The sequence below is a fragment of the Rhineura floridana genome, chromosome 15 (genome assembly GCF_030035675.1).
Source record: "Rhineura floridana isolate rRhiFlo1 chromosome 15, rRhiFlo1.hap2, whole genome shotgun sequence".
In the NCBI taxonomy this organism is placed as follows: Eukaryota; Metazoa; Chordata; class Lepidosauria; order Squamata; family Rhineuridae; genus Rhineura; species Rhineura floridana.
Genome location: NC_084494.1, coordinates 30,362,481 through 30,389,921, shown reverse-complemented (window position 1 = coordinate 30,389,921; position 27,441 = coordinate 30,362,481). Strand labels below are relative to the sequence as shown.

At 45.9% G+C, this 27,441-nt stretch overlaps 1 protein-coding gene across 1 annotated transcript in view; it reads left to right on the top strand.

Moving 5' to 3' along the window:
- The first annotated feature begins 1,857 nt into the window (after window positions 1-1,857).
- CADM4 (cell adhesion molecule 4) overlaps window positions 1,858-27,441 on the top strand; it is a 135,513-nt gene continuing 109,929 nt past the window's right edge. Inside the window, exon 1 of the mRNA XM_061596509.1 lies at window positions 1,858-2,069. Coding sequence (XP_061452493.1) covers window positions 1,988-2,069 — 82 coding nt within the window. The 5' untranslated portion in view covers window positions 1,858-1,987. The remainder of the gene's footprint in view (window positions 2,070-27,441) is intronic.

Genomic DNA, 27,441 nt, shown 5'->3' with positions numbered 1-27,441 from the left:
GCAGCAATTGGCCATCATTAGATTGAATGCTCATGGTCAGGTAAAAAGGAAGCTTTTTTGCAGAGGTCTTCTGGGGAACAGAAGATGACAGCAGAATATCCCTCCCATTTAATGGTTATATATTACATGGTTTAATTGTATGGAGTGTATGCGAGGAACCCACCTTGGGACCGCATGGTAAAAAGATGGGCTATAAATGCCTATAAACGCATACATAATATTTATTTTAGATAATTTATACACCTGTCCACAACAAACACAAAACAAGAACAATATCACTTGAAGCGGCTTGCATCATTTTAAAAATAACATAGCCCCAAAAAAGAGACAACAGTATATCATATCATATATTAATTAATTTATAATTATTATTACATTTAGATTCCACCTTTCCTCCAAAGAGCTCAAGGTGGCATACAAACATGGTTCTCCCAATTTTATCCTCACAACAACCCCGGGAGGTAGCCTAGGCTGAGAAACTGACTGGCTCCAGTTCATCCAGTGAGCTTAATGTCCGAGTGGGGATTTGAACCCTGGGCTCCCAGGTCCCAGTCCGTCATTCTAACCGCTATACCACACTGGGACATTATTAAGGCTTTTATTGTTATTGCCTCTGATATCAAAATATGAGCTGGTGCTGATAAAGAGATCTCTGATATTTTAAAAGGAGAAACAGGAAGACAGGATCCAGAAATCTGACATACCTGCAGAGATGTGGGTTGCATCCACACTACATTTCCTTGCAGGAACTGTAGTTTGTTGCTGGGAATTGTAGTTCTGTGAAGGGTGAACTACAATCCCCAGGATTCTTTGGGGGAAGTCAAGTGCTTTAAACCTATGCTGCTTACACAGACATGGGCTTTCTAGAAACATCGGCTTGTGTGCTTCCTAGAAACATTGGGACGGTCTCTATGGGAGGCAAGATGCTGACCTTGATGAGCCTTTGGCAGAGTTCTTATTACATCCCAATTAAGAGCTACCCGGTGCAGCTTCTTCTACCCAGTTTGAACTATCCTGGATCAAATGGGAGAACTTTTTCTCTTCCCTTTCTCAATTCTAAAATAGAAAGAAGGGTATAACTTTGCTCTCAGGTTTGTCTATAGATTGCTTAATGGAGCTACAGAGTGGTACACCAAAAGTGCCACATATGTGATTAGTAGATCCAGAGCTTCTATGCATTGAAATATAGTATAATACATCCTGAATAGTTGGTACAAAGCAGTGATGTGAATGCATGAGAAAGAGCCATTAGCTTTGCATTTTGGCAGAAAAAATGATTTTCTTTTAAAGATGCCTCACCGAGGATTACACATCCTGCAACAATAAAAAAGCTGTTTGTGTGAGCTGTTCCCTGTGCATAATGCCCATATATATAATACATATGCTTTTCAGTGCATATTTCACACTTTTTAACAGCATTAATGCATGCATATTTAAGGGGGCTCAATTCTTTACAACTCTTATGATTAGTAATAACTTGCGGTAACAACATGATTATTGTAATAATTTTGTTGCTGGCTGTAAGAGGATTACTATTTTAGTGTGACTGAATTCACAGGATGGCATAGAGCAGGCTAATAAGACGATGCCTAAAGAATAATATATATTTTTTAAAAAGGAGAGTTTGCTGCTGTAGACAATTCCAACAGTTGTCACGTTGGGCGCTGATGAACTTGAGAGGACAACAAGGTTTGGGTTTGTCTTTTTCGTTTTGTTTTGTCTGATTGGTTTGCCTTCGCTGAGGCGGGGCAAAGAAGCGAGGCTGCCCTGTCCCTTTAAAGCCCCTCCCTCTCCCCTCCCGCATGGGAGTTGTAAACAGTTGCCTCCCCCTTCCTTTGGCAGGGCCCGCCTCCTCTTGCCGCGGGCCGGCCCCCTCGCATCTCATTAGCATAGATTAACGCTGGGGGAGCTCGAGTGCAGGTGCAGCGCCTGCGAGAGGGAGCAAGAGCGAGAGACCGGCAGAGGGAAAAGCGAGCAAAGCGGCGCGATGCGTTCGGCAGGGAGCGGCGGCAGGCATTCGCCTTTGGTGGCCGCGGCGGGGATTTTGCTGCTCTGCGTTGCCGGCAGAGGTAAGGCGGAGAAGGGGATCCCTCCCCGGCGAGGCTTTTCGCTTTCGACGCCTCCTTCCGCCCCGTGCGCCTCTCTCTCTCTCTCTCTCTCTCTCTCCCCTTCCCGGGTTGCTGCTGTTGGCGTTTCTGATCTGGCATTTACCCGGTTGTCCTCTACGGGTTGGAAGCGCTCCTGCGGCGGGCGGCTGCGCGCAAGAGGACCGGGGAAAACGCGGGGTGGTGGAGGACGCGGGCCGGGTGGGGGGGATCGAAGAGAGGAGCAGAGGGACCCCCGCACGATGGATAAGGGCATTGTCGAGGCAAGAGTCCTCTTTTTTTTTTGCACCATCTCCTCACCCGCTGCCTTTCCCCTTCCCTCCCGCAGCCTTTCCAGGCTGACCCGTGCAGTGACTCTTAGGCTGGCAAAGGCAGGGGATTCGCTGGTGCCGGGGTCGTGGGCAGCTGGACTGAGCCAACCTCCCCTCCCCCCCGTTTGAATAGTGGGGGACGCAGCCCTGGCGAAGGAAGGGCAACCTCTCTCCGCTCTGTAGGGTTTCCGCTCGCCCCCTCCCAACCCCGCATTGTGTGACCCTAATATTCGCAGCGCCTGGCGGCGGCGGCTGCTCTTCTTACAGCAGCAAAGGGGTGTGTGTGTGTTTGTACGGAGAGGGGGAACAATGGCATAGCTGCCATCCCCCCCACCCTGTCTTCTTGCCACTGCAGTGGTGGTGGTTGCTGGGCTTTGTTAGAGGGCGCTTTGTGTGCGCGCGCCCCTAGCCCCCCACTTTATCCGACGACCTGTGGGTAGACTGGGGCACCCCATTTTCTTCTTGTCTTCTCCGTGTCTCCTCCTCTCTCTCTTTCTCCCCACTTCCCCGCCTCGCAGTATCTTTGCTTTTAGCTGGGTGCTGCCTAGGGCAAAGGCAGGGTCCTGGAGGTTGGGCACTGGTGCCCCATCAACTCCTAAATTGGATTGTGGGGTGTAGGTGTGTGTGTGTGTTGAGGATGGTAATCCTGCCTGCACACATCTTTGGGTAGGGGGGCACCTTGCAGTTTCTTGGTCTCTCTCTTCTTCTCCCTTCCATGCAAAAGCTCTCTATTTTCAAGCCCAGTGTCAGGAAAGGTTGAAGTTCCTTATTTGATCATTCTTGTGGCTTTTCTTTTGTGTGTGTGTGTGCATGTGTATTGAAGCGTTTGGTTGATCTAACTTTTTAATCCCCTCCTCATCATAGATCACAGTTCTAAAAAAAGGGTATCCAAACAGCTACATCATCTCTTCTCTCCCTCACCCCCCCTTTCCTCCTTTCTCCCCTCATTCTTTTATCCCAGCTTGTGCCTTGAGTTTGTGGAACAGAATATAAAACGGCCTGGCTGTTTTTCCAGCTGCATCTGAGTGAATCTACATCAATTCCCCTCTTTCCCCCCTCCTCCCTTCTCTGGGGAAAATTAAGATGGGTTGACAGTTGGCCTCGCTGCTATGCAAGTCTTTAAAATTTTGTTTTGATCAACGGGGAAAATGACAGCAACATACACAAGTAAAAATGGCGGTCCCCAATTCCCCCCCCCCCCAATTATTCCTGGGTATCTGTCAGTTCCCATCTGATGCAGCAGGCACTGGATTGGGGTTTGTGGGTGACTTGAAAGAGAAAAAAGCCATGGGAAATAAAACTATTGTTGAGTCCCATTGGTGGTCCAGTTTAGGCTGAAATGAAAGAAGGATTTAAGCAGGTTGATGTTCCATTGACTAAATCTCAGTGGATTCTGGAGTATGTGTGTGCATATATGTGTGTGTGTGTGTGTTGAGGAGGGGATGGGTTTTAATTTCTCTCCCCCCACTTTAAAGTAGACAGAATTCCTTGAGAAAGGTCAACATTCTAAGCAGTTCCTTTCCTCTCTTTCAATTCACTGAGGAGAGAGTCTTGAACTTTACTTGCAAGTGGCTGGCATCTCCATCGATCAGTCTTTCTTTGGAGAGGCCAGGCTTTGCTCAGGCAAAAGTTCCAGCATGGCTGCAAGCCTGCAGGCCTGTCAGGTGTGCATTTCCCTAGTGGTGTTGCATGATCCTTCTGTGCAAGCTGTCCACCTCTCCGTCCTTCACTGCTCAAGGATGCAATTATAAGGCAGGCGAGTGAAGGCTTGGGATGATGAATTCAGCTTAGCATCAGTCGTTTGTTGTGCACATGGGGCCTTGTGCGGGTTGCATGTGTCATTTTCATGCCTTTCTTCCTAGCTTCTATGAAGTGGTCCTCCATGCACTTTTCCTATTGGGAAATATTTTTCCATTCCCCCCACCAAAAAACTCCTGGTATCAAAATTAATTGGTTTATTTCACCACCATGTGAAACCAGGTAGGCAGATGGTATTGAAGGAGAACTTGAGTAAAATGGCCACCTAGGCGCTCTGGCTCAATAGCATCACAAAGTGATGTTTAAAATTTATTTGTTTATTGCATTTATTATCCCACTTCTCCTCTAAGGAGATCAGGGCCATGTGCATACTTTTCCCTGCTTCCATTTTATCCTCACAACAACCCTGTGAAGTGGGTTAGGCTGAGAAATAGTGACTGGCCCAGCATCACCTAGAGAGTTTCAAGGCCAAGTGGAGATTTGAACTTGGGACTGCCTGGTCTAACCGCTACACCACATTGGCTCTCTCCCTTTTTCTTCAACTGACACTGGTTCCTGTGTTGGGCCTAAAGGACTAGGAAATATAAAGATGGCAAAAAGGTCCAACTGTACTTGATCAACTTGACTGTTGTGTGTAAGCTTTTGATTTTCACAGAACTCTTCATCAGTTAGATTTTTCTTAGCAGGGACAAATGTTCTAAGATGAAATGCTTTTCCTTGGAAGTAAAATCCAGGACATGCAGAGAATTTTCTTATTCTCAAAGAATTAAACCTCTGGGACCATTCTTGCATCAATATAGATGTGGACTATCTGGAGGAAGCTCTTCTTCTGAAACCCAGAGTTTGGGGTTGACTTTTAAAAGCTGCGCTTTTTTGTTTTCTTTCTGTTAAATAGCCTGGAACTCTTGTTTTTGCGTCCAGTGGCATGGGGGATTTCCAGTTCAGTCCTAGACTGGTTTTCAGTTTTGGTTTTGTTCCCTTTTTTTTGAGAGAGAGAGAGCTCGGAAGCTTGCTCACTTTGCCAGCTTTTCTAGGCTTTCATTTTGGGTTGAAAAGCAGTAGGAAAGTCTGTGTGCGTGTGTGTGTGCAGCTCAAAATAAAGATGGGGCACTTTCTCTTGCTCTCTCCCTAATGGGATCCAAAAAAAGGAGCGGGGAGGGGACAGGGAAGGGAGCTGTTCTAACAACAGGAGGAAAAAACCCACCACAACCCACAACTTTTGAGGTACAGAAGGACGTTTGAAAGGCAAAAGCTCTGGCTGCTAAATGAAAGGGTTTGCTCAGCTGAGATGTGAGATGCTTTTAGAGTCGGAAGGGAAGGAAGGGAAGGCGCTCGGTGGGGGTGGGGAATGTTCAGCCAGCAGGGGAAGGAATCAAAGAAAGTGATAGGAAGTGGAGAGCAGGAGGGTGAGAATCTGGTCCCCCCCCTCCAGAATGGAAAGGGGATGGAAGCCGGCCTTGATTTTAATTTTTGTGACTTTGCAATGAACTCCCTTCCTTCCCTTATCAGAACCAGCAGGTCCCTGCACTGGGTAATTGCATTCCACTTTAATCAATAGCTGGAGTAAATCTACTTTCTAGGTCAATGGGGGGGTATGTGTGTGTCTCTTCCCTCTTGCCCCCCACCCCATTTCCCTGCTTCTCTCATCATGCAAGCAGTTGTTTTTAGTACAGAGGGGTGTGCATGTGGAAAATAAGGTTGCCAGATGAAAATTTATCCAAAGTGAGTACTTTGCTAAGTAGTGGCTGTATAGAGCTTTCAAGATATAAGATATGAAACGAGATTAATGCAATGCTTTAATTTCTAAAAAAGATGTATTGGATTGCAAGTCTGCTTAGATGTCACACCCTTTGACCTGGATGCCCTTCCCTGTAACACCCATGTGTGAAAGTCTGCTAGTCAGGCAAACTCTTCTTATGCTCAAATGTAGTCTTTTCATTGTAGATGCCAGGGATGGGGTTAAGCCCTGGATTTCCACTCTCTTCTGCAAGGCTGGATTTTTTTTTTCTAGGAAGAAGGGGCAGTCGCTTGAATAAAAGCACTCTGGCAGCCAGGCTTGTCAGATGAAGATTTTTAAAATAAAAGACTCTCTGGAATAATAGAGTTTGAGGTAAAGGATGGCAATTATTTTCTATGAAGCACTGATCTTTTCACGTGGGTGGGGGTGGAACGAAGCAACATCCTATAAATCATATAGGTTTTATGAGGTTCTGGAGTGCTGGACAGTAGCTCAAAAATAACGTCTGCTTAAAATGTTAAAATAGTGAAGTTGTAGGATTTTGAAACAAAGGGCACCCATTCCCGTTCTATGGAGCACTGAGGCTCCAAGAAGAAGAGGAGCCTGTGTTATGCTTTGTATAGGATTGTGCAATGCCAATGAACTAAGGCACACCTCTCAAAATGGGGAGGACACCTGACAGGTCTGTTGGATTTTTAGCTTTTTTGTTCATGGGGTAGGGGGAGTTGTTTCTTTCTCCCCATTCCCGTAATTGGTCACTAATGTGCACATTAAAGCACCCATTCAGTTTCTGAGACACCCCCCCAGTGGGAACACACTCCTAAATTTGCATCCAAAGGGAACTGTGTGTGCGCATGCACACGCCCCCTCCCGCACTCTCAGGCAGTTGGGCCTTTTTATGCAAATGTGCTTACAAAACACTTACTCGGGTTTGATGCCAGAATTAATTGTCAGGAGGAGTTTAAAAAAAATCATTTCTTAATGCATAAAGTAGCTGCGGTGATGGGAATGGGATGTTGGGTAGCTTCTGTTTTCCTGGCGCACTCTTTTCTGGTGTTCCAGATCCTCCTTTTGGCATCCTGCTTGCTCTCCATTGCTCTTTTGGATTTTAGCAAGGGGTTGAATAGTGGGAGAGAAACAGCTCTCAATCTATGCCAGGTTTTGCCATGGCTCAAACCTGGAACTAGTTTTCAGGTACAGGGCTCACTTCTGTTATGCATGAAGTAAAATACAGATGCCTTTGTGCATGCACAGACTGCATTTCCCGTGCTTTGTGTTACGTTTAGTTTGTAGGCTAAAAGTGATGTATTGCTTGTGGTCCACAAGGAGCCCCTGTCTAAACAGTTAAAAAAGGGAACTGAAAGAGGGAGAGGGAACGGTATGGGAATGCGATTGTAATGGGTGTTTGTAGTGCAGCTTGGAGTAGTACCCCAAGTCAGAAGTTGGATCCTGTGAGTTGGTGGTGGGTGCACCCAACTAGCTAGTGGTGGCCATCTTGTGGTTTATCATGGATCTAACTGGTCTTGTGGCTAGGGCAGGGTGAGTTAATGTGCCTTCCTGATGTTTTGGACTCCAACTTGTATCAGCACCACTCAGTGATTGGCAGGGTTGCTAGGAGTTGTAGTCCAATAGCATTTGGAGGTCACCATGTTGGCTACCCCTAGCCTAGACCCAAAGACTACTCGATGGCTTGTGCAAGATTATTCATATCAACATAACATAAGAAGAGCCCTGCTGGATCAGGCCAGTGGCCCATCTAGTCCAGCATCCTGTTCTCACAGTGGCCAGGCAGGTGCTTATAGGAAGCCTGCAAGCAGGACCTGAGTGCAACAGCACTCTCCCCTCTTGTGATTGTCAGCAACTGGCATTCAGAGACATAGTGCCTCCAGCAGTGGTATTCTGGTGCAAAGGGAGCCCAGATTCTGTGCCATCGTAGCAGTTCTAGTTTTGCCCTCAGAAGTAAACGTTGCAGGCCTGCATTCAAATTTAGGCCCCTACCATCCTCCATCTTAGTGACGAAACAGGGGAGAGGGGAGTATGTCTCCTCCATCATTTGTAATGACATGGAATGGCTGGGATGGGGGTCTCGGGAAGAATTCTGTTCTTTGTCTGACGAGGTGCGCCTGGCGCCAACAGTGTTATCTTTTTGGCGCCAGGTCAAGACTTTCCTCTTCTCCCAGGCATTTTAGCATGTGTTTTTAAATCGTTTTTTAAAAAAAGTGTTTTTAAATTTGTATATTTGTTTTTAATGTTTTTAATTGTTGTAAACCGCCCAGAGAGCTTCGGCTATGGGGTGGTATACATATGTAGTAGTAGTAGTAATAATAATAATCATAATTCCCTGGCCGCTCCCTGGCTGCAACTCCCTAAGGTCTGGATCCTTGCACTTTTGAGTTCTCTGAATCAGTAGAGGCAAAACAGTTATCCTGGTTATGGTTGCAAGAGATTCTTGAGGGAGTGAATGGCAAAGAAAGGGGAGGCCCTGAGCCTCCCCTGTAGACAGCTATTTGTATTACTTCCATTGTGAAGCATACAATTAATGTTTCTCTCTCTACCCTCATGCTGTACAACTGCTTCTACATTCCCGATGTGTTAGAGAGAGAGAGAGAGAGAAAACATTTGCCAGCCCTGATTAAAAACAACACCACTCTGAGCATGTGCAGTTTTGCATTTTAAATTCGCTTAAACCGTAACACCGTTATGATGACAGGAAATAAATACATTTTGCTTCTTCTCCCCTGACATTTACTTCAGAATAAAGCACCATGTTGTTGTAGAAAAGGATAACATATATTTCAAGCAAAAATAATTAAGTGAGCATCTGTAGTCGTGTACGTGCCCAGCTGGCGACCCCCTGACTATAAAATGTCTTTAAAAATAAGAAGAAAGGCTGCTGCTGCTGCAAGCAGTATAAGTCCTGGCATGTCATCTTGGCTGAAGTACTGATGCCAGGCTTGTTTGATGTTGCATCCAGCATCTGCTGCTCTGGGTGGTCAATTTGGGGGTCCCCCAGACTGTGGGGTCTTTGAATTTGTCCCTGAGTTCCAGCCCTAGCTGCACCAGTCCTTGGGACATTCACGGTTGGAATCAGTAGCTCTTCCATTTCCCTTCCCTTTATTTCAGGGATGGGGAGCTTTTGGCCCGCCAGATACTGCTGAACTACAACTCCCATCAGCCCCAGCAAGCATGACTAATGACCAAAGAATGGTGGTAGCTGTTGTTTAGCAACATTGGGGAGGCCAAAGGTTCCTCACACCTCCTTTATTTGGAGTAGCCCTTTTTCAGAGCTCGATGCCGCCGCCCTTGGCTTGGCGAAACAGCATGAACAATATGTTAGGCTTAAAAAATCCTAGCCTTGGTTTTTTTGGCACACACTGCTGTTGCTTCCAGAAGTGTGTACCCCGCTGTATAATTTACAAAAGAGATACTGGGGCACAGCTTAGGACCCAGAACCTGCTACTCTGCAAATCTCCCAATACGTGAGAGCTCATGCGAGGGCACCATGTGGGCACTTTGTGGCGCTGCTGTCGAGATTGAAACAAGCACATTGCTCGTTGCAGATGGTCAATTCAAAAGCAAGTTGATTGCTGAGGGATTTGTTCTCATATGGCGGTTTTCTTTATGCATGTGTACTTGTTCTTTCGATTTTGTTTTGGGGCTTGTACTGGTGTACTTGGTTTGTGCTGTTGAAGAATGTTGGCGGAAAATAGCTTGATTGGGCCCTATTGAGTCATAGGGAAAAGAGAAGACTATGTTTGCTTGAGGCAGTTCATTCTGATTTCTGGTAGAGGAAGGGGGTCTTGAACTTTCACTTAAAGGAGAGATAGGCGACTGGAACATAAGAAGAGCCCGCTGGATCAAGACCAATGGCTCCTTTAGTCCAGCATCCTGTTTTCATAGTGGCCAACCAGTTGCTCATTCAAGGAAGGTGCAAAGCTGGATGAGTGAGAGGTGTCCTGCAGAGAGGCAGCATGGTGTGGGGAAAGTTCTGAGGGCCAAATAGAGAGGGGTGGAGGGCCGTATTTGTCCCCTGTGCCTGAAGTTCCCTACCCCTGTAGGAGGCTAAGTAAATGGTCTTCTGTATTTCGGCACATCCCTACAGAACCGAGGGACACCTTAGGGATGCTCCCAGGTTACCTTGTACCTGAACACAAGTTGTCCCTGGGTTCAGCTGCTCCCGAAAAAGAGTTTGCACATGGAGATTTTAAAAATCGCCTTGTGTCACTGTTTCCTGAAGAAAGAGGCCTTTTGCTCATGTGTTGATTGTCCCTGCGTGCAGTCCAGGTGGCTTTGATCGTGAGCAGTTTTCCATTATCTGCAAGGAACCCTTAGGGGGCCTGCGAGAAAGCACACCTTTTCGCCCTAAATCCCTGGGCAGCTTCCTTGATGTGCGCCGGATGAAATGGACTCCAGTCCATGGAAACGTATGCCGTAGTACATTTGAGTAAGTCATTTTCAGGTGCTGCAAGACTCTCTCCATTGTCTTAATTCTTTGGGCGGTTTGCCCGCTCTGCAATTTCTTTGCTTTGTATTACCCACTCTGCTCCCTTCTGAGCCAGGGCCCCACCAATCCCATTTTGTAGGTAGGCAACTGGGGCAGCGAGCAGATTGCGGGAGGCCTATCAGGGTGAATGGTCTAGGGGCACATGGCAGCTGGTGCCCCAGTAGCCTTGTCGAAATGCGACAGGCGCAGACCTCACTTATATCTGGGAGACCAGCAGGAGCCCCCTGTTGGCCACCCTTGAGCTTCCCCAAGAACAGAGAATGTCAGTTGAAAAAGTACAGAATAATTGAATTGCCAAATTAGGATTTGAAATAACGTTCTCCAGCTTTGAGACCCACAAGATTTGTATAGGGCTAGTGAGTCAGAATTTGGACTTGGGCTGGGGAGGTCCATATTCAGATCCCTGCTCAGTCCTGACGCTAAAATCAAATGACTTCATTTAAATATTTATAAGCTGCACTTTCCATAAAAGTACATCAAGGCAGCTTACAACGTGCAAACACACGATAAGACTTTGAACCAGGCACACTCTTTCTTGGATTAGCCTACCTTACAGGGATGTTTTGGGGTGCGGAAAAAACAATTAATACAACTTTGGGCTCCTTGGAGGAAAAATGGGATATAAATGTAAGAAATACAATCCCATTTGCCCACAAATCACATAAGTGTGTGTGTGTGTGTGTGTGTGAGAGAGAGAGAGAGAGAGAGAAAGTCTGGGCATTTTAAAACAGGCTCTGGTGCAGAGCCCCAGCTCCGGCTAAGCCCCTGTACTTCTCCTGCTCATGCCTGAGTTGCATCTCCATTCCGTTCTAGCCATTCTCTGCCTCTTTGCTTCCTTCTCTGGGGCTGGCAAGCACTGGCATCTGCTCTTCTGTCAATCCTGGTGGATCTCTGGGCTCCTTCCAGCAGTTTGCAGTGGCTGGGCAGCAGGACCCAGCTGAAGCGGCGGAGGCGCTACTGGGGCTCTCAGCATGCAGCTCACTCCTCGCCTTCCATTCAGAAAATAATTCCCCCACACCACCCCGGCACAGATTGGAACCACTCGGGGGCGGGAATCGGGCTTTGTGTGCAGGCGTGAGCATAAGGTCACCTGCTTGGGGAAAAGACCTGGAGCTGCCTGATCAGCGCCACTTGGGCAGGTATGAAAGCAGGCAAGCAGTAGCACAGGGTAGATTTTTGTGCTGCCAAAGGCTCGCTTTCTGGAAAAGTGTCCCTTCCCCCCTTTTTGTTAGCAGCCTCGCTTCTTTCATGCTGTGTCCCCTCCTCCTTTGCTTCCCCGAAATCCAGAGTCTGTGTCGAGGATACCCAGTCAGAATTAATTACACAAGTTAATTAAGCTTGTGCACATGTACTTAATTTTTGCATAAATTGTTTTCTTCTTCTGACATTCTGGTTTTTAAAAGTTTTTTTTTTTTTTTGCAGAGGAAGGGGAGGGGGGAATTGGGTAACAAAGCAAGAAAGGAGAGTGAGCTTAGATAGTTAGCAGGAAATCAGGGCACTCATCCGAATTGTAGTTTTCTGGCTACCTGACTATAGAGCAGAAGTAGCTAGCCTGTGGCCCTCCAGACGTTGCTGGACTACAACTCCCATCATCCCTTGACTGTTTCCTGTGCTGGCTGTGGCTGATGGGAGTTGGAATCTAACAACATCTGGAGGGCCACAGGTTTGTCCCTCCCTGCTATAGAGGGTTGTTAACATACCTATCCATCCTCCCTGTTACCTTAATTTCTCTCCCCGTTCCCTGTCTGTTGCTCCAACCAATCACTCCTACCCACTTCCTCTCACTTGATTCAAATGGGTGATGGTGTTATATTAAACTACATGGGAGATGGCAGGATGGCCTATGCACTATAGATGGTGTTCCTTTCCCTTTCCCATTTCTTTGTAGCAGCAGCAGCAATAATAATAATAATAAAAATAATAATAAAAGATTAAGCAGTTAATAGAAAAATGGGCAGCAAGGTAGGGATATTTAGGTAACAGGGCTGGAAGGCTGTAATCCTGGTTTATAATCCCTCATTGTCTGACCGCGCACCTTTTCTACTCTGAACCTTTGTAGGAGTCCATCCACACATTTGCAAGCTTTCCTTTATGATCGTGAAGACTGTAAGCTTGGTATGTGAGCAAGCCTGCCCCTGAGCATGTCTCTGGATTCCAAATTCTGCATAAAGATGGCAGTGGTTGCCTATTTTGACATGATCTTGTACAGAGAGCATAGATACATACAGTCTTGGGCCCCATCCCTACTATGCATTTAAAGCAGTATCATACCATTCTAAACAACCATGGCTTCCCTCAAAGCACCCTGGGAACTGCAGGTTGTTCAGGGGGCTAAGAGGAGATCCTTGTTACCCTCACAGAGCTACAATTTCCAGAGTTCCCTGGGAAGAGAGTTTGATTGTTAAAACACCTCGTGTGAGGATGAAATGGGGAGGGAGAGAATCATGCATGCCAGGTTGAGCTCCTTGGAGAAAAGGTGGGATAGAAATGCAACACTAAAATAAATGAAAAAGAGCATTTTTCAAAAAGAGCTGCCCCCCAGCCTGTTCTGCTTCTGCACTCCTTGGCCATCTTCATGACACTCTTCAGTCTGCTTGCCCATGATCATAAACAATATGTTGTATTTTTCTTAAACACACACTTCTATCTAGTATCCGTAAAACATAAAATCGTTGTGTTGTTGGATTTTAGAAACTCTGAAGCTGCATTGAGGCAGGCAGTTTAAAGTCCTGTTACTTATACTGACTTCCCAGGACAGGGCAAGCTCCATAAAGCCCTTCTAGCTTCATCTTTATGATCCCAGAATGGAAACTGTTGTTGTACCATCTGATGGATGAGGTGTGAATTGCTGAAGATGGAGCCTCTCTCGAGCTGTGTTCACACTTGTTCGTCCTGGATTCTGGCTCCACTCTTCAATTCTTGCTGAACTGTGAACATATTGTAAGACTTGGCAGCTGCAAGGGGACCAGAATAGAATGACTTTTGCTGCTGTCGCCTGGAGCTCGTGGCCTTACCTGAATTGCACTTTGAAACTTATGCGGGAAGGCAAAATCGGACAGTGTGAGATGGAAGCAGGACAGAACGTAGGAACCTGCCCTAGACCAAGGATGGAGCCACACAGACATATATAGCATACATTTAAATCACATGACTTTCCCCAAAGAATCCTGGGTACTGTGGTTGACCCTTCACAAAGCTACACATTCCCAGCACCCTTAACAAACTCCACTTCCCGTGACCCTTTGGGGGAAGTCACATGCTTTAAATATACATTGGATTTGCTTTAAATGTATGGTGCGGATCTGTGAGATCATTGCTGCATATAGCTCAGTATTGTTTACACGGATTGGCAGTGGCTCTGCAGGGTTTCAGACAGAGAATATTCGTAGCCCTACCTGGGGATGCCAGGGATGGAACCTGAGACTTTCTGCATGCAAAGCAGATGCTCTGTACTGAGGTGTCATCCTTCCCTTTTTGGTTTTCAAACGTGTGCCATTGGGAACCTTTTTTATTTCAGTTTGTTGTCCAAGGGAACCCCTGTGTGTGGCAGAGGATTATGGGATGTGTTCTAGGATGCTCTTTCTCTTCACAAAGGGCCTTACCATCATCCCATGCTAAATGAGAGTGTGTCCTAGAATGTATCCAGCACTTTCTTTCTAGGAAGCTTCCACCGTACAACTAACTGGGGAACTTCTGCAAGACAAGGATGGGGAACCTGTGGCCCTTTAGGTATTGCTGGGCTCTGATTCCCATCAGGCCCAGCCAGCAACATCTAGAGGATCACAGGTTTCTCATCTCTGCTCTAACTAGCTTTAGAGCAGCCTTGTTCAACCTTTGGGTTCCCAGATGTTGCTAGACTGCAACTCCCATCAGCCCCAGCCAGCATGGCCAATGGTCAGGAATTATGGGAACTGTAGTCCAGCAACATCTGTGGCCCAAAGGTTGGACAAGGCTGCTTTAGATGGTAAGGAGTTCTCTGCAGAAGCTCTGTCAGCCTGGGAGAAGACCTGCCCTGCCCTTTTTACCCCAGAGTGACTTTGGAAGCCTACACTTGCCTACACCTGTGTTGAAGGGGAGGAGTCCACACCTCTGCTTACAAAGAGTATGCTGCTGCTCAGGCCTTGCCTCAGGTCCCTCCAGGATAAGCCTTCCCTCAGAATAGGGTTGCCAGGTTCAGGGCCTGAGACTGATCCTGTATCTTTAGGAGAAGAGAAAGTCAGCCAAGTGCAGGTGTTCTTGCAACACAGTAATGGGAAAAACCACAAGGTGGAATTCTCCCTTCCCTCTGCACAACTTTTAAAGATACAGAAGACCTTTTGGAGGTGGGGCCTGGCAACCCTTCCTCAGCATAATGAAGTTTGGGGTTTGGGTGTGTGTGTGAATAGTTACTACTTCTTCATTTCTTTTTTAAAGTTTGTTTTATTATTGAAAATCTGTTTTTGCCTGCTGTTATATTTGTTGTTATATTACTGTTTTATTATTTTTTGTTATTAGGAAATTGTTTTTGTAATTGTTTTTGAAATGTATTTCTGTTCACCTTGTAAGCTGACTTGAGCATAATTTTTTGTGGAAACGTGGCATACAAATAAAAGAATGAATGAATGAATGAATGAATGAGAGGGACCCTACGATTTCCCCAGACACAGCTAGCCCAGAGAGCTACTGCTAGTCGGGCGGTATATAAATTTAATAAATAAATAATAATAATAATAATGGGATTGAAAGCCACTATTCTGTTCCTTCCAATATTCGGGGTATGTCCAGGCTTCTCCACATCCCTAGTTTCTAGTGTTTCACAGCCATCAAGCTCTCTTTCCTGGCACAACAGGTAGAATCACAATCCATCCATATATAGGTCTTCTCTGAGATCAAGTTACACAATCCAGGCCACAATAGGTATACCCACAGATCATATAGCACAGATTAGTTATCCATCCATATCATTCTTCCCCAGATTGGTCTTGCTGGCTAGGGTTGATGGAGTTGTAGTCCAACAACATCTGGGGACCGAAGGCTGGGGGAAGGCTGCGTTAAATACTGTTTGTTAGTGGCAAAAGGGTGGCTTATCTTCCACCTTGAACTTTCCACAGAAACATGTGTTCCTCTGGGTATTAAGAACATAAGAAGAGTGTGCTGGATCATGCCAGTGGCCCATCTAGTCCAACATCCTGTTCTCACAGTGGCCAACCAGATGCTCCTGGGAAGCGTGCAAGCAGGACTCAAGTGCAAGGGCACTTTCCTCCTCCTGTGGCTACCTGCAGCTGGTTGTCAGAAGCATGCTGCTTTGCACTTTGATGGCAGAGCACATCCATCATGGCCAGTAGCCATTGATAGCTTTATCCTCCATGAATTTGTCTAATGCTCTTTTAAAGCCATCCCAGTTGGTGGCTGTCACTGCCTCCTGTGGGAGTGAATTCCATAGTTTAACTATGCACTGCATGAAGAAGTAAGAAGACTGGGGGTCAGGTGGGAACCCTGCAGAGCATAGTTGCAGATAATGGCCCAGGGAGGTTGATTATTCCTTGGGAATTAATGCAAAGTCCATGGTTGTGACCTGGTGGGTGCTAGCTGTGTGCTCCGAGATTATATACCCACAAATGCTTCTGATCATCTTCAAGGCAGTCGGGTAAACTTGCTGGAAGAAGAAAGCCTGTGGTGAGAGGGAGGCTTCTTTTGTGATACAAATTGTTAGTAGCCTGCTGTGTTCATTTTTTGCCAGCCTTTCTGGGTCTGCCAAGCCATCATCATCCAGATATTAAAGGACAGCATTTGTGAAGAGATGGGAGCCAAAGAGGCCATCAGCCTTCTGGGACAATACAAATGTGGGGGAGAGAACTCTTATCCGGGCACTGTGCCTTGCTTCCATCTTGGAACTGGAAGGCAAAAATGAGGAGATCTGACCTCCTGTTCTTTTGCTGTGGTCTTTAAGGGCCTCTCCCTCCCAGCATTGAGGTCTCAGATGCTCTGGCTTTTAGCCGGGCTGGTGAACTGGCTGGAATGGTGACTCCGCGTGACCTTGGTTCAACTCCTCGGCTAGCCACAAAGCTCTCTGGGAGGTGTGGGTCTTGTTGCACTCTGCCTCTCTCTGCAATCTTTGCTACACATGATTGTTTGAAGTACGTGTTGAAAACAAGGGCTTTTATAAGCTGAAAAATGCTACCGTTATAGCCCTGTTCAGGTGTTATTCCTGCATCCTGCCCCCAGTCAATAGGAATCTATGCAGGGGCCAATGAACCCATGGATGATGGGGACAGCATGCATGCTTCCTACTCCCATTAACATTCTGTATTCAGGCATAGTGTCTGAATAGAGCTAACAATTACCATCTCCTTCTGTTGGTCTAAATAGTCCTTATTCCTTCAGTTGTAATCTACTCTGATAAAGGCTGGAACTTCTAAATTTGTTCATTTTTTAAATTATTCATGACATTTTTTTAATCTCGCTGTTCCTCTAAGAAGCTCAGGGCAGTGGATATGTGGCAATTTGATTTTTGTTCCTCACAGCAGCCCTGTGAGGTAGGTTAGGTTGAGAAGTGGCCACTGGCCTCAAGGTTCATGCTTCATGGCTTGAACAGGAATTTCAACCTAGACCTTATTGTCAAACTTTTAACCTGCTTGCTTTCTGATTTTACTTCTGAGAGTCAGAAATACGTCTGAACTCTCCCTCCAAGCAGTGGGGGCTATCCTTCAGGGCTATCCTCCCCTGGAGTGCCTTGGCAGGAAGGTGGTATGTAAGTGCAGTGTATAAATGAAATGAAATATATATAACTGCACTATAAATTTATATGGGTATCATGTCAGTTCGGCAGTTGCAGCTTCCCTGAAGAATCCAGGGAGTTATTGTGTAGTAAGTTTACTGGAAGAGATCTTTAGGTCTCTCCACAGAACTATATTTCCAAGGGTTCCCTGGGGAAAGAGAGTGTCTTTAAATTGGTTTAAATCTGGTGGCAGAGATGCACCATTTTTTGTGGCCAAGTTTCATAGACCTGAATTTAATATACCAGAATATTTACAGCTGGTGAAATCTTCCTTTCTGTGCAACTTGGATACGTCCAGGACGCTTTTCTGCTTTATTTTATTTATTGTATTTATTTATTCTTACATTTATGCTTTTCTTACATCATGGAACCTGAGGGGGCATGTATGTTGTTCCCAGGCGGTTTCCCATCCAGGCACAGACTTGACTTAGACCTGCTTAGCTTCAGCAAGGTGTGGACTCATGTGCCTTCAGAACATATCCTAGCACCTGGTATATGAATATCCCATCTGTCCTCACAGAGCCAGCACTACTGTTAGGCAGAGGGAGGCAGCTGCCTCAGGTGACAGTTGCTGGGGGTTGGGTGCTGCTCCTGCCTCTCTGCCCATCCTGTCCTCCTGAGCAGGCAGCCACGATACATCCTTGTTTCTGGCCTGACTTGGCCGTCTGGCTTTCTTGCCTGGTTACCTTCTCTTAACGGAACCCTTCCCAACCTGAAGCCCTCCAGATAATTTTGGACTACAACTCCCATCACCCCTGATCGTTAGCTGTGCTGGCTGGGGCTGATGGGAGTTGTAGTTCAAAACTATTCAGAGGGCACCAGGGATGGAGAAGGCTGTCCTAATGTGCCACAGACAGCACCGTTGGGAGAAGGCAGAGAGGGAGCCGTCCCAGACCAGACACTCCAGCAGCTATCCTATGTACATCTGCGTTGCTGTACTTAGGCAATGCATGCTGCTGCTGCATTACAGCATTAGTTTGAGTGGGCACCTGGCAGAGCAGTGAACGAGCAGTGGTGAGGTGTTGGAGGACAGAGCTGCGTTGTGCATCATAAGCTAGACTGCTGCCCTTGAATGTGGCTGAGGATGCTATCCCATAAGCGGTGTTCAAGAAAGATTCAGTTGCCACACTGGTGGGTGGGTCCATGTGCCATTTTGTCCTTTGCCCCAGGCAGCAAAGTGCCTTGAGCCAGTCCTGTATATATGGGGAGGGGGTATCTCATATTATCCTTCTAGCAGTACTGTGTGGTAAGCTGGTTAGAACGCTGCGAGGTCACCCAGGGAGCTGTATGGCTGAACCGGGAACGGAATCTAGGACCTCATCTGCACTATCCATCTAAAGCAGTATTATACAATTTTAAGCAGCCATGGCTTCTCCCAAAGAAGCCTGGGAAGTGTAGTCTGCTAAGGGTCGTGAGAGTTCTTAGGAGGCCCCTATTCCCCTCACAGTGCCACAATTTCTAGTGTGGCTTAGCAGTTGATCCGTCTTCTCAGGAAACTGAGAATTGTAGCTCTGTGAGAGGAACAGGGCACCCTGAGCACACAACAGTTCCCCAGATTCTTTGGGGGAAGCCATGACTGTTTAAAGTAGAACAGGAGTGTTTTAAGTGCAGATGGGGCCTTGGTCTGCCTGGTTTGAACCCAGCATTCTGTCTGCTATGCCACACTGTCCTAGCTCAGGCTTTTAAAGAGAGATCTTGAGAGTGGAGTTCTTCAGAAGCAGCATTCCCCACCACTCAGTGGTGCAAAACTGGCCCTGTTGAAGGTTGCCCTGCTTGCTGAAGGGACGTTTTATTATTATTAATTAAATTTATATCCTGCCCTTCCTCACAGAAGGAGCCCATGATTGTTCTCAGAGAAGGTCACAGTTTGGCTAACCCTGATGTAAATATTAGAACCCAATAGTCCAGAATCTCTCTCTCCTTGCCTGCCCCTCGCCGTTCCGTGGCCACCCTTCATATTCCCAGTCTCCATTGGCTTTGTAGTCTTTCCCCGCCCCGTTAAGCTTCTCTTGCTCTGCCTAATTGTTCCTCTCTTCCCCATTATGTGGACTAAATATTATCTTCCGTTGCTCAGGGCCTATTCCAGCCTTGGTGCACTCCTTTTGAGATTGTTTTCTCTCCTCTAGGCTACCTGCATGCCAAGATGGAGTGACCTGGGAGTCCACAAGGAGAGCTAATTATTGTATGTTCAGAGGGTGTTTATAGAGCCCATCCCCACAGACTCCTGCTCAGGTTTCTTCCTCCCCGCTTTCTCTCTGTCTCTGTCTCTCTCTCTCTTCCCTGCTTGCACAGAGCATCCTGAGATCTCCAACGCAGATCTGGAGCTGCACTGGGGATTGAGACAGGGCTCTGGCTGGCTTTTAGCACCAGTAATTAACAGCAGCAAACCCCATCCTTCTCAGAGCAGTTTGCCGGCTGTTTATACAAGGATCTCTTGCATCTTTGTTGAGATGCGGCCATTTTGGTCTCTTAGGAGCAACAGCTGGGAATTTTTTAATATATATATTTTTAAATTTTGTATAGGAAAATGCAGCTGCCCCTGGACTTGGCTTAGTACTGGAAAGGAGAGCATTTGCATGTTCAGTTAATGTGAACTGATGACTCCACATAGTCAGCATGTCTTTGCTGTGTGGGGGAAAGAACCATCTTGGAAGAGGCTTTCCATTCTCTGTGAGAGAAGAGGAGGAAAGCCTCTTCTAAAAGGTGTCTAAAGAGATGTCAACCATCTTTTATGGATTTGCAAGTATCTTTAAAAAAAGAAAACTGAGAAGATGTAGAAAAATACAAAAGTCAAAATCAAATTTCACAAAAAATAAAACATACAAAGTGAAGATGCACGTAATCAATCCGCCAAAAGCTGTCAGTTCCAGAACTCTCATGTCTTACATTAAAATTCAGATTATTGTTATTCTGATATACATTGTTCCTGAAAACAAGAAACCAACTAAAAAGTTCCAGTTCCACAAATGTTTTGTTGGTTGTATCCAATGTTAGTCATATATGACTAAGTTAGATCCATTACCCTCTGAGTTGAACTTAGTTAGCTATCGCCCTGTGTTGGGTTAGTTGGATATAACCATGTGTTTATTCAGAGGCATAATATGCTAGGTCTTTTACATCCATTCCACATGTAGGAGCCCAAGGATTTGCAGGTATTAATGTTAAAAATATTTTAACAGTTTTTTAAAATATCTGCTGTTTGATTTGGGCACATCTTTTAAAATCAGATTAATTGATGGACTAAGGCTGCAATCTTAAACACAATTTACTAGGTAGTAAGCCTTGTTGAAGAGGATGAGACTTGCGTCTGAGTAAGCATGCATTGGATTGTGCTGTACAGTGTTCTAGCCTTACTACAGTTTTGTTTTATTTCCATGAATTTCCTAATCTATGCCTGTTTATACATACACAACACTCCTCTGGGAATATATCAGAAGCCTGTTGCCCTTACTCTTTACGGGAGGTTGACACTTGCAGCCAGGAGTGGCTGTTTAGCTATTCCTTCTTGGAAGAAGTATGGGAAAAAGCATTTCGGAGAGGTTATGTTAATCTACATTTAGTGATCTTGAGAACACTCTGGTCTGATTTTAATCTGGAACGAAAGCCATGGATTAAGATAGGATTGTGTGAGAGTGGCAGCTCCATAAACATGCTTTAGAACAGCGGGGAATGGTTGGATATTCCTTACAAGCAGATGCTGGCCTGGGCTAAGTAAGGGGATAGCAAAGCAACACCAGACAGCTGGCCGCATGTTACTCAGGGTGGCACTTGACTGCTGTTGTGTTAATATTTTCTATACTGCTTTTATAAAAACGTCCAAAGCTATGTACACATATTAAAAGTTTTAAAATTCATAAGACCAAATAAAATAAACAAACCCATCAATGCAGCAAACAACAGCAGCAAAATTAATTGGTAAGCCCAAAAGCTCCTTGGAAAATAATTATAAGAGAATCTGCTGTCTAGGAGTGTGCTGCTGTCTTGCAAGGGGGGGAGTGCATGTGTGTTCCATCCAGAGCTGAGCGACCACCAGCCTCACCTCTCTTGAGGCTGAAACTTTTAAGAGAAGCTATTGCTTGAAATTGTGTTGCTGTTTACAAGGGAGTGTGCCATGCAGGATTGAGACCAACCATATCTTACTTGTGGCTGAAGCGAATGACCTTGTTTGCATATAACGCTAAACCATGGTTTGTGTGGCCTAACTATTGTTTGTTTGAATGTGTGAACTCAACCCAACAGAGTAATCATGGCTTCTTTTCTGCCAACACACCATGATGTGAAGCTATGGTTTGTTGTTGATTTGTAAGCCATGGTTGTTTTCTCTATGGTGTTGATCTTTGAACCTTGCCTAACTGTGATTTGTTTGGGCACTCCACCCCAAATCAAGGGAAACAGACCAAGTTTTGGAAAAATAAGCTGTGTCTTGGTTACTCATCTGTGAGATGGCTGCTGGTCAGCACCCATTTCTGATAATTTATTTTTTAAAATATTATGTGTTGGTATTCAACTACATGTACTGTTTATTGCATTGTTTTGCTTTTTGCTTTATTGATAATGCTGTGGTGCCTTTGATATAATTATATCAATAGAAATGTTATTTTTCATGCTGTGTTGTTTTTGTGAGCCACTTTAAGCTCAATTTGGTTTGTTGGAAAAGTGGAATACAAAGGAAGGAAGGAAGGAAATGTACTGCCTTCAAGTTGATTCTGACTTATGGCGACCATATGGATAGGGTTTTCATGAGGCTGAGAGGCAGTGACTGGCCCAAGGTCACCCAGTGAGTTTCATGGCTGTGTGGGGATTTGAACCCTGGTCTCCCAGGTCGTAGTCCAACACCTTAACCACTACGCCACACTGGCTCTCACGTGGAATACAAATGTTGCGTCAAATACAAAGCCAAGTCTTACTGAACTGCCTTGGGAAAGATAGCAGAGAAGCACCATGCAAAACTCCTAGTGGAAGGCATTCCAAAGCATTGGGGCTATAATGAAAAGGCCCTGCTTCTTGTGGAGGATACTCTAACCTCCATGTGTGATGGAATCTGAAGTAGGGCCTCACTTGCAGTCTTTACTGCTGAGGGGGAGGGGGAACATTGATGGGACGGTATGTTTCCTGAGCTGAACTAGGACCCAGCCTGTTCAATATGACTTTTTTTTTGCTTCTCCTGATTTATTTATTTATTGGCTTTATATCCCTGCCCATGAATAAATATTTCTGGGGCAGTTTTCAAACAAAGCAATATTAAAAATACATAATAATTAAAATCCACACAATAAGCAATAAAAGACAGCAAAACAGAATTAAAAAACAAACACACACATGTCCGTTCTTTGTAATAGATGGCATAAAGCATTTTGCAGTCTGGATTTAAAGCACAAGTTAAAAGCCCGAGTGATTTTTTTTTTTAAGTTCTTCACCTGGTGCCCAAAAGTCCATAGAGAAAGTGCCAGGTGTGCTTCTTTCGGGAGGCTGTTCCAAAAGGCCTCCTTGTTGGTTGTCATTGGCTTCACTTCTCCCTGGGCAGGGCCTCCAAAGAGGATCTCAAGGTTTAGGGTAGGCATGTGCAGGAGGAAATGATCTTTCAAGTCACCTAGTCCCAAGCCATTTAGGACTTATAGGGTAAAACCAGCACTTTAAATTGGGCTGGCACTTTGGATTTGAAGTTTCTTCCCTATTGTGATTCCTTTCACACCTGTGCCCCTTCTTGGTTGGACATACGTCTGGCTCAGCCATGTAGGGAGATTAGGGAGTGCCCATCATAGAACAAATGAGGCTCTTGTTATATCAGGTCAGACTATGTCCCCATCTACACTGTACAGAAGCAGTATCATACCACTTTCAACACTTGTGGCTTTTCCCAAAGAATCCTAGGAACTGTAGTTTGTGAAGGGTGCTGAGGGTTGTTAGGCGACCCCTATTCCCCTTGCTGAGCTATAAGGGAACTCTGGAAATTGTAGCTCTGTGAGAGGAATCGGGGTTGCCTAACAACTCTCAGCGCTCTTAACACACTACAGATCCCAGAATTCTTTGGGGGAAGCCGTGACTGTGTGAAGTGGTATGATACTGCTTTAAATGAACAGTGCAGATGGGGCCTATTTCTAACTTAGTATTGTTTACTCTGATTGGCAGTAGCTCCCTGAGGTCTTCACCCAAGTTCTTTGTCCTCACCCTTCAACCTGATCCTTTTAACTGCAGATGCTGGGGATAGAACCCTGAACTTTCTGTATGTAAATTGTGTGCTTTTCTACTGAGCCATAGCCCCTTCCCTGAAGCAGTACACAGGCCTTCTGCTGCTTCTGGTACAGCTTGTAAGAAATTGTTCTTTCAGTGTGGCAGCACAGTCACTTTGGAACTCCCTGCCTATTGACATCAGGCAGGCGCCTTCAGTGTATTATTTTCGGCACCCACTTACAGCATTTCTATTTAGGCAGACCTCTCCAGGCATGTCCATGTTAATGTGTTTTCATCTCTTTTTAGTTTACGGCTGATTTTAAGTGGTTTTCTAAAGGTTTTTAACTTTCTCTTGATAGCTTTAATATTTCTAGTAAATGGCTTAGAGGTTTCCTTACAATCGAGCGGTGTGTAAATTTTGTTGAATGAATAAATATATAAAGAGCTGGCTTCACGTACAAACTGAAACTGTGCCCCCAGAATCCTCTGTGACACAGCAGGGGGTTCTTGACCACTGGGCCAGCTCAAGGACTGTTCCCCGCGGCCTTACCTGATGGAATTGTGTTGTAACATGAGCGAGTTTACCTGAAAGGCCTTCTGGTACGTAAACCTCTTACTTGCCTGGCTCTGTGTTTTCAATGGGGTTGTATATGGAGATCTCTGCGTCCTTAAGAGGTTGTGGGCAGGTTGCATCAGGGGGTCCTGTGGTGGTGGTGGTGTCAGTAACATGCAATGTCAGACACAGGTTGTCTTAATCCGTGGCTCATCCCAGGTTAAAATCATCCCAGAGTGTTCTCAGGATCCGCATCCCCTCTCCAAAAGTACTTTCTCCCGCCTTTCCTCTGTAAACAAATGGAAATGTGTGGCTGTGTGAGCATCCGCTCTTCTTTCCCTCAAAGGATAAGGTGAGTCAGAGTCAGACCTACTTTGCAAGAGATTGTTTCACCCCAGTGTGTTTGTGTGAAACAGCCCTACAGCTTGAATCTGAGCTGTGATCACTGTGATGCATTTGGCCTTTTTTTTTTTTCCAAGGAGGAAAAAATTATCTAGCCTGGGCTCTTTAAACAGGTTGGAGGTCTCTTCTGGCTCTCATCAGCCCTCTTTCTTTTCCATGTCATCTGACTGGTGTCAAATTGCCTTCTCTCTGGTGCTGGCCTCTTTGTGTGAACAGTAGGCTCCAAATCCCTCAGCTGTCTGGTAGAGGTGTTGCCCTTCTGGTTGAGCAGCTCCCGGCTGTGTGCTGTGTGGCCCATCTCGGGTGTGGGCAGTGCTCTCCTTAGCTGATGCCCTTCATGCTCTGGCTTATTGCAGAGGGCCCCTGGGGTCTAACAGGTCATGGTGTTATTTTTGAGCTGCTTTGGTTTGGATGCCAGAAGGAGTTAGACTTATTATTCAAAAACTGGGATGGTTTCCTGCATGTCAGAATATTTGGGAGTTATCCTAAAACGGGCACGGGATTTAAATGATTTAGAGCAAGGGCTGCTGGGATTGTGAAGCCTGGGTGTGAATGCTAAACATCACTTAATATGATTAGTAACTCATTAATATTCTTTAACTACTCAGTAGTATTTCTAACCTGAGTAGTTAGACAGTAGAGTTTTTTGTTTTGTTTTTTAAAATACCTTTTAAAGACATGTTTATAGGTGATGGGAAGACCTAAATCATGTAAGTGAATACTGATTCAAAAGGCACTTTGTTATTTTGGATTAATTAATCTGGAGTTTAAGGTAGGGCTGTATGTAAGTCATGGATCTATGGGAACACAGGGAAAAATCACTATGTGGTATTTGGCTGCAGAATCCAGCTCTCTAATAACCCCATCTTTCATCAAACAAATAGACATTGTACTTATTATAGACATTTGTGCATTAAAATGTCTGGGTAAAAGCTGGGTGAAAAGTTGATCACTAAGATAACCAGAGGTTGGTGGAGGTGGGGGAGGTCTGAACTCCACTCTCTTTCCTTGACTAGCAGAAGCAGATTGCATTATGTAGGTGGGTTTTTTTTAAAGGTTGAATATCTTCTGTAGAATGGGAGAGATTATGAAAATATGTATAATGGTATGTTTATACAGGTCTCAGATCTCTGTTTTTCTTGTTGTAGAATGTGTGTTTCCTCCATACAGAGCATACACAACTTTGGGTTTAAGGATGCAATCTCAAGGTAAAAGGTGGAATTTGAGGCTTCTGATCAATCCACTGTTCTCTCCTTACACAATTTTTTTTCTTCCCAAACCCAGTTCTTTCACAAGGCTGTTGATGGGCCATAGTCTCCCACCTTTTGGCAATGGTTCACTTCTCTGATCCTCAGTTCTGTTTTTTGAGCCCTGCCTCCTCCCTTTGCCTTTGTTTTGCCTGAGATTCTGGATTCTCCAGGCAGGAAGCAATGTCACATCCTGCTTTTGATTAGCACCTAGCAGGCATTGGTCTAATTCAGCCATGGTGCCTGTGTATGTACTTGTTGGATTAGACACAACTGAGCTTAGATGGTCAAAGCTTACTTTATGCATCATATGGCATGTGGGGCTCTTCTTCTCAAGCTCGGCACTTAATCCCAGGTCAAGGTAGACGAGTTGTGGCTCAGCGGTGAAGCAACTGCTTTGCATGCAGGAGGTCCCATGTTCAGTGCTCTCCTGAGCTCCTACTGGGAGAAAGGGCAGGATATAAATCAAATAAATAAATAATCACTGGCATTGGCAGGTAGGACTGGGAAAGGACTCAAATCCTGGACCGCTGCTGCCAGTTAGTGTAGACCAGAAGTCGGGAACCATAGGCCAGTTGTTGTTGAACTGCAACTCCCATCAGCCTTAACAGGCAAGGCTAATGGCCAGGGATGATGAGAATTGTAGTCCAGCAATGTCTAGAGGCCAAAGGTACTCTGCACATAGGGTAGACAGTACAGAATTAGGTGGGCCAGTGGTCTGAATCAGTATAAGGTAGCTCCCTGTGTTACTGAGGAAAAGGTGGACTGGATGGCTGAGAAATGCAACCCACTGTATACAGAAGCACATATATATTTGTCTCCTCTGGGAGAGATGCCTACCCTACTGTTGAAGGGTCAGCAGGGCTGGTGCCGGAGGGTGGCCAGGTTGGGTCCTAGCTGAGGGCCTCTGCAGCCTAGAGGGGCCCCTAAAGGGTCCTTCCTTAGGGTGGGAGGGTGGCACTCCCGTTCTGTGATCTGTGGCAGTGTTGGGTCTGGCAATCTGATGCTGCTGCGGATCATGGAGAAGGAGCTCCCAGGCACACCCCAATACAGACAGTGTGGGCTTAAATAAGTCCATCTGCATGCCCCACCCACCTCTCCCATCAGTGTAAATGCCATGCGTGCCGTGTGTGCATGCCTGCCATCACTCAAGATGTAGGCGGGGGCTTCCCTAAGGGGCTGATGGCCCACAACCATCTTTGTTCATGGAGGCATGCGTGCTGCACACCCACATCATTCACATGGCACAAGAGGTAGGTGGACACATGGGCAGGCTTATTAGCCCTGTGTTGCCTGTATCAAGGGATGTTGGGCTACAGCGCTGCGGGCCCGAGACAGGCTGGTGCCCAAGAGCCAGTTGTGCCTGGCGCCGGCTCTGAGGGTCAGGGGCTCAGCAGGAATGCTCAAGAGGGAATGAGCCACTCTGAGTCCTCACCCCTTACGTTGGGGGTGTCTGTGGAAAATTTCATTTGGACACCATTCCTTTTATCTCACACTTAAGGTAAATTGTCCTGAGTTGGATAGTTACAGGAAGTTCAAGTTACAGGAATCCAGGAACATCAGGGAAAACTTCCTAACTGTTAGAGTGGTATGACAATGGAACAAATTACCTAGGGAGGTGGTGGGCTCTCCAGCACTGGAGGCCTTCAAGAGGCAGCTGGACAGCCACCTGTCAGGTATGCTTTAAGTTGAATTCCTGCATTGAGTAGGGGGTTGGACTCGATAGCCTTAAGCCCCTTCCAACTCTACAATTCGATGTGCCATTAGTCTGGCTGCATTCAGGGCAATGCCTACATATTTTCTCCACCTGGAGCTGGGAAAGTATGGGCGGATTGTCATGTGAAAGCAGTGACAACAAGGGCCCCCACCTTCCCGCAGGGGTGCTCTCTCTGGTG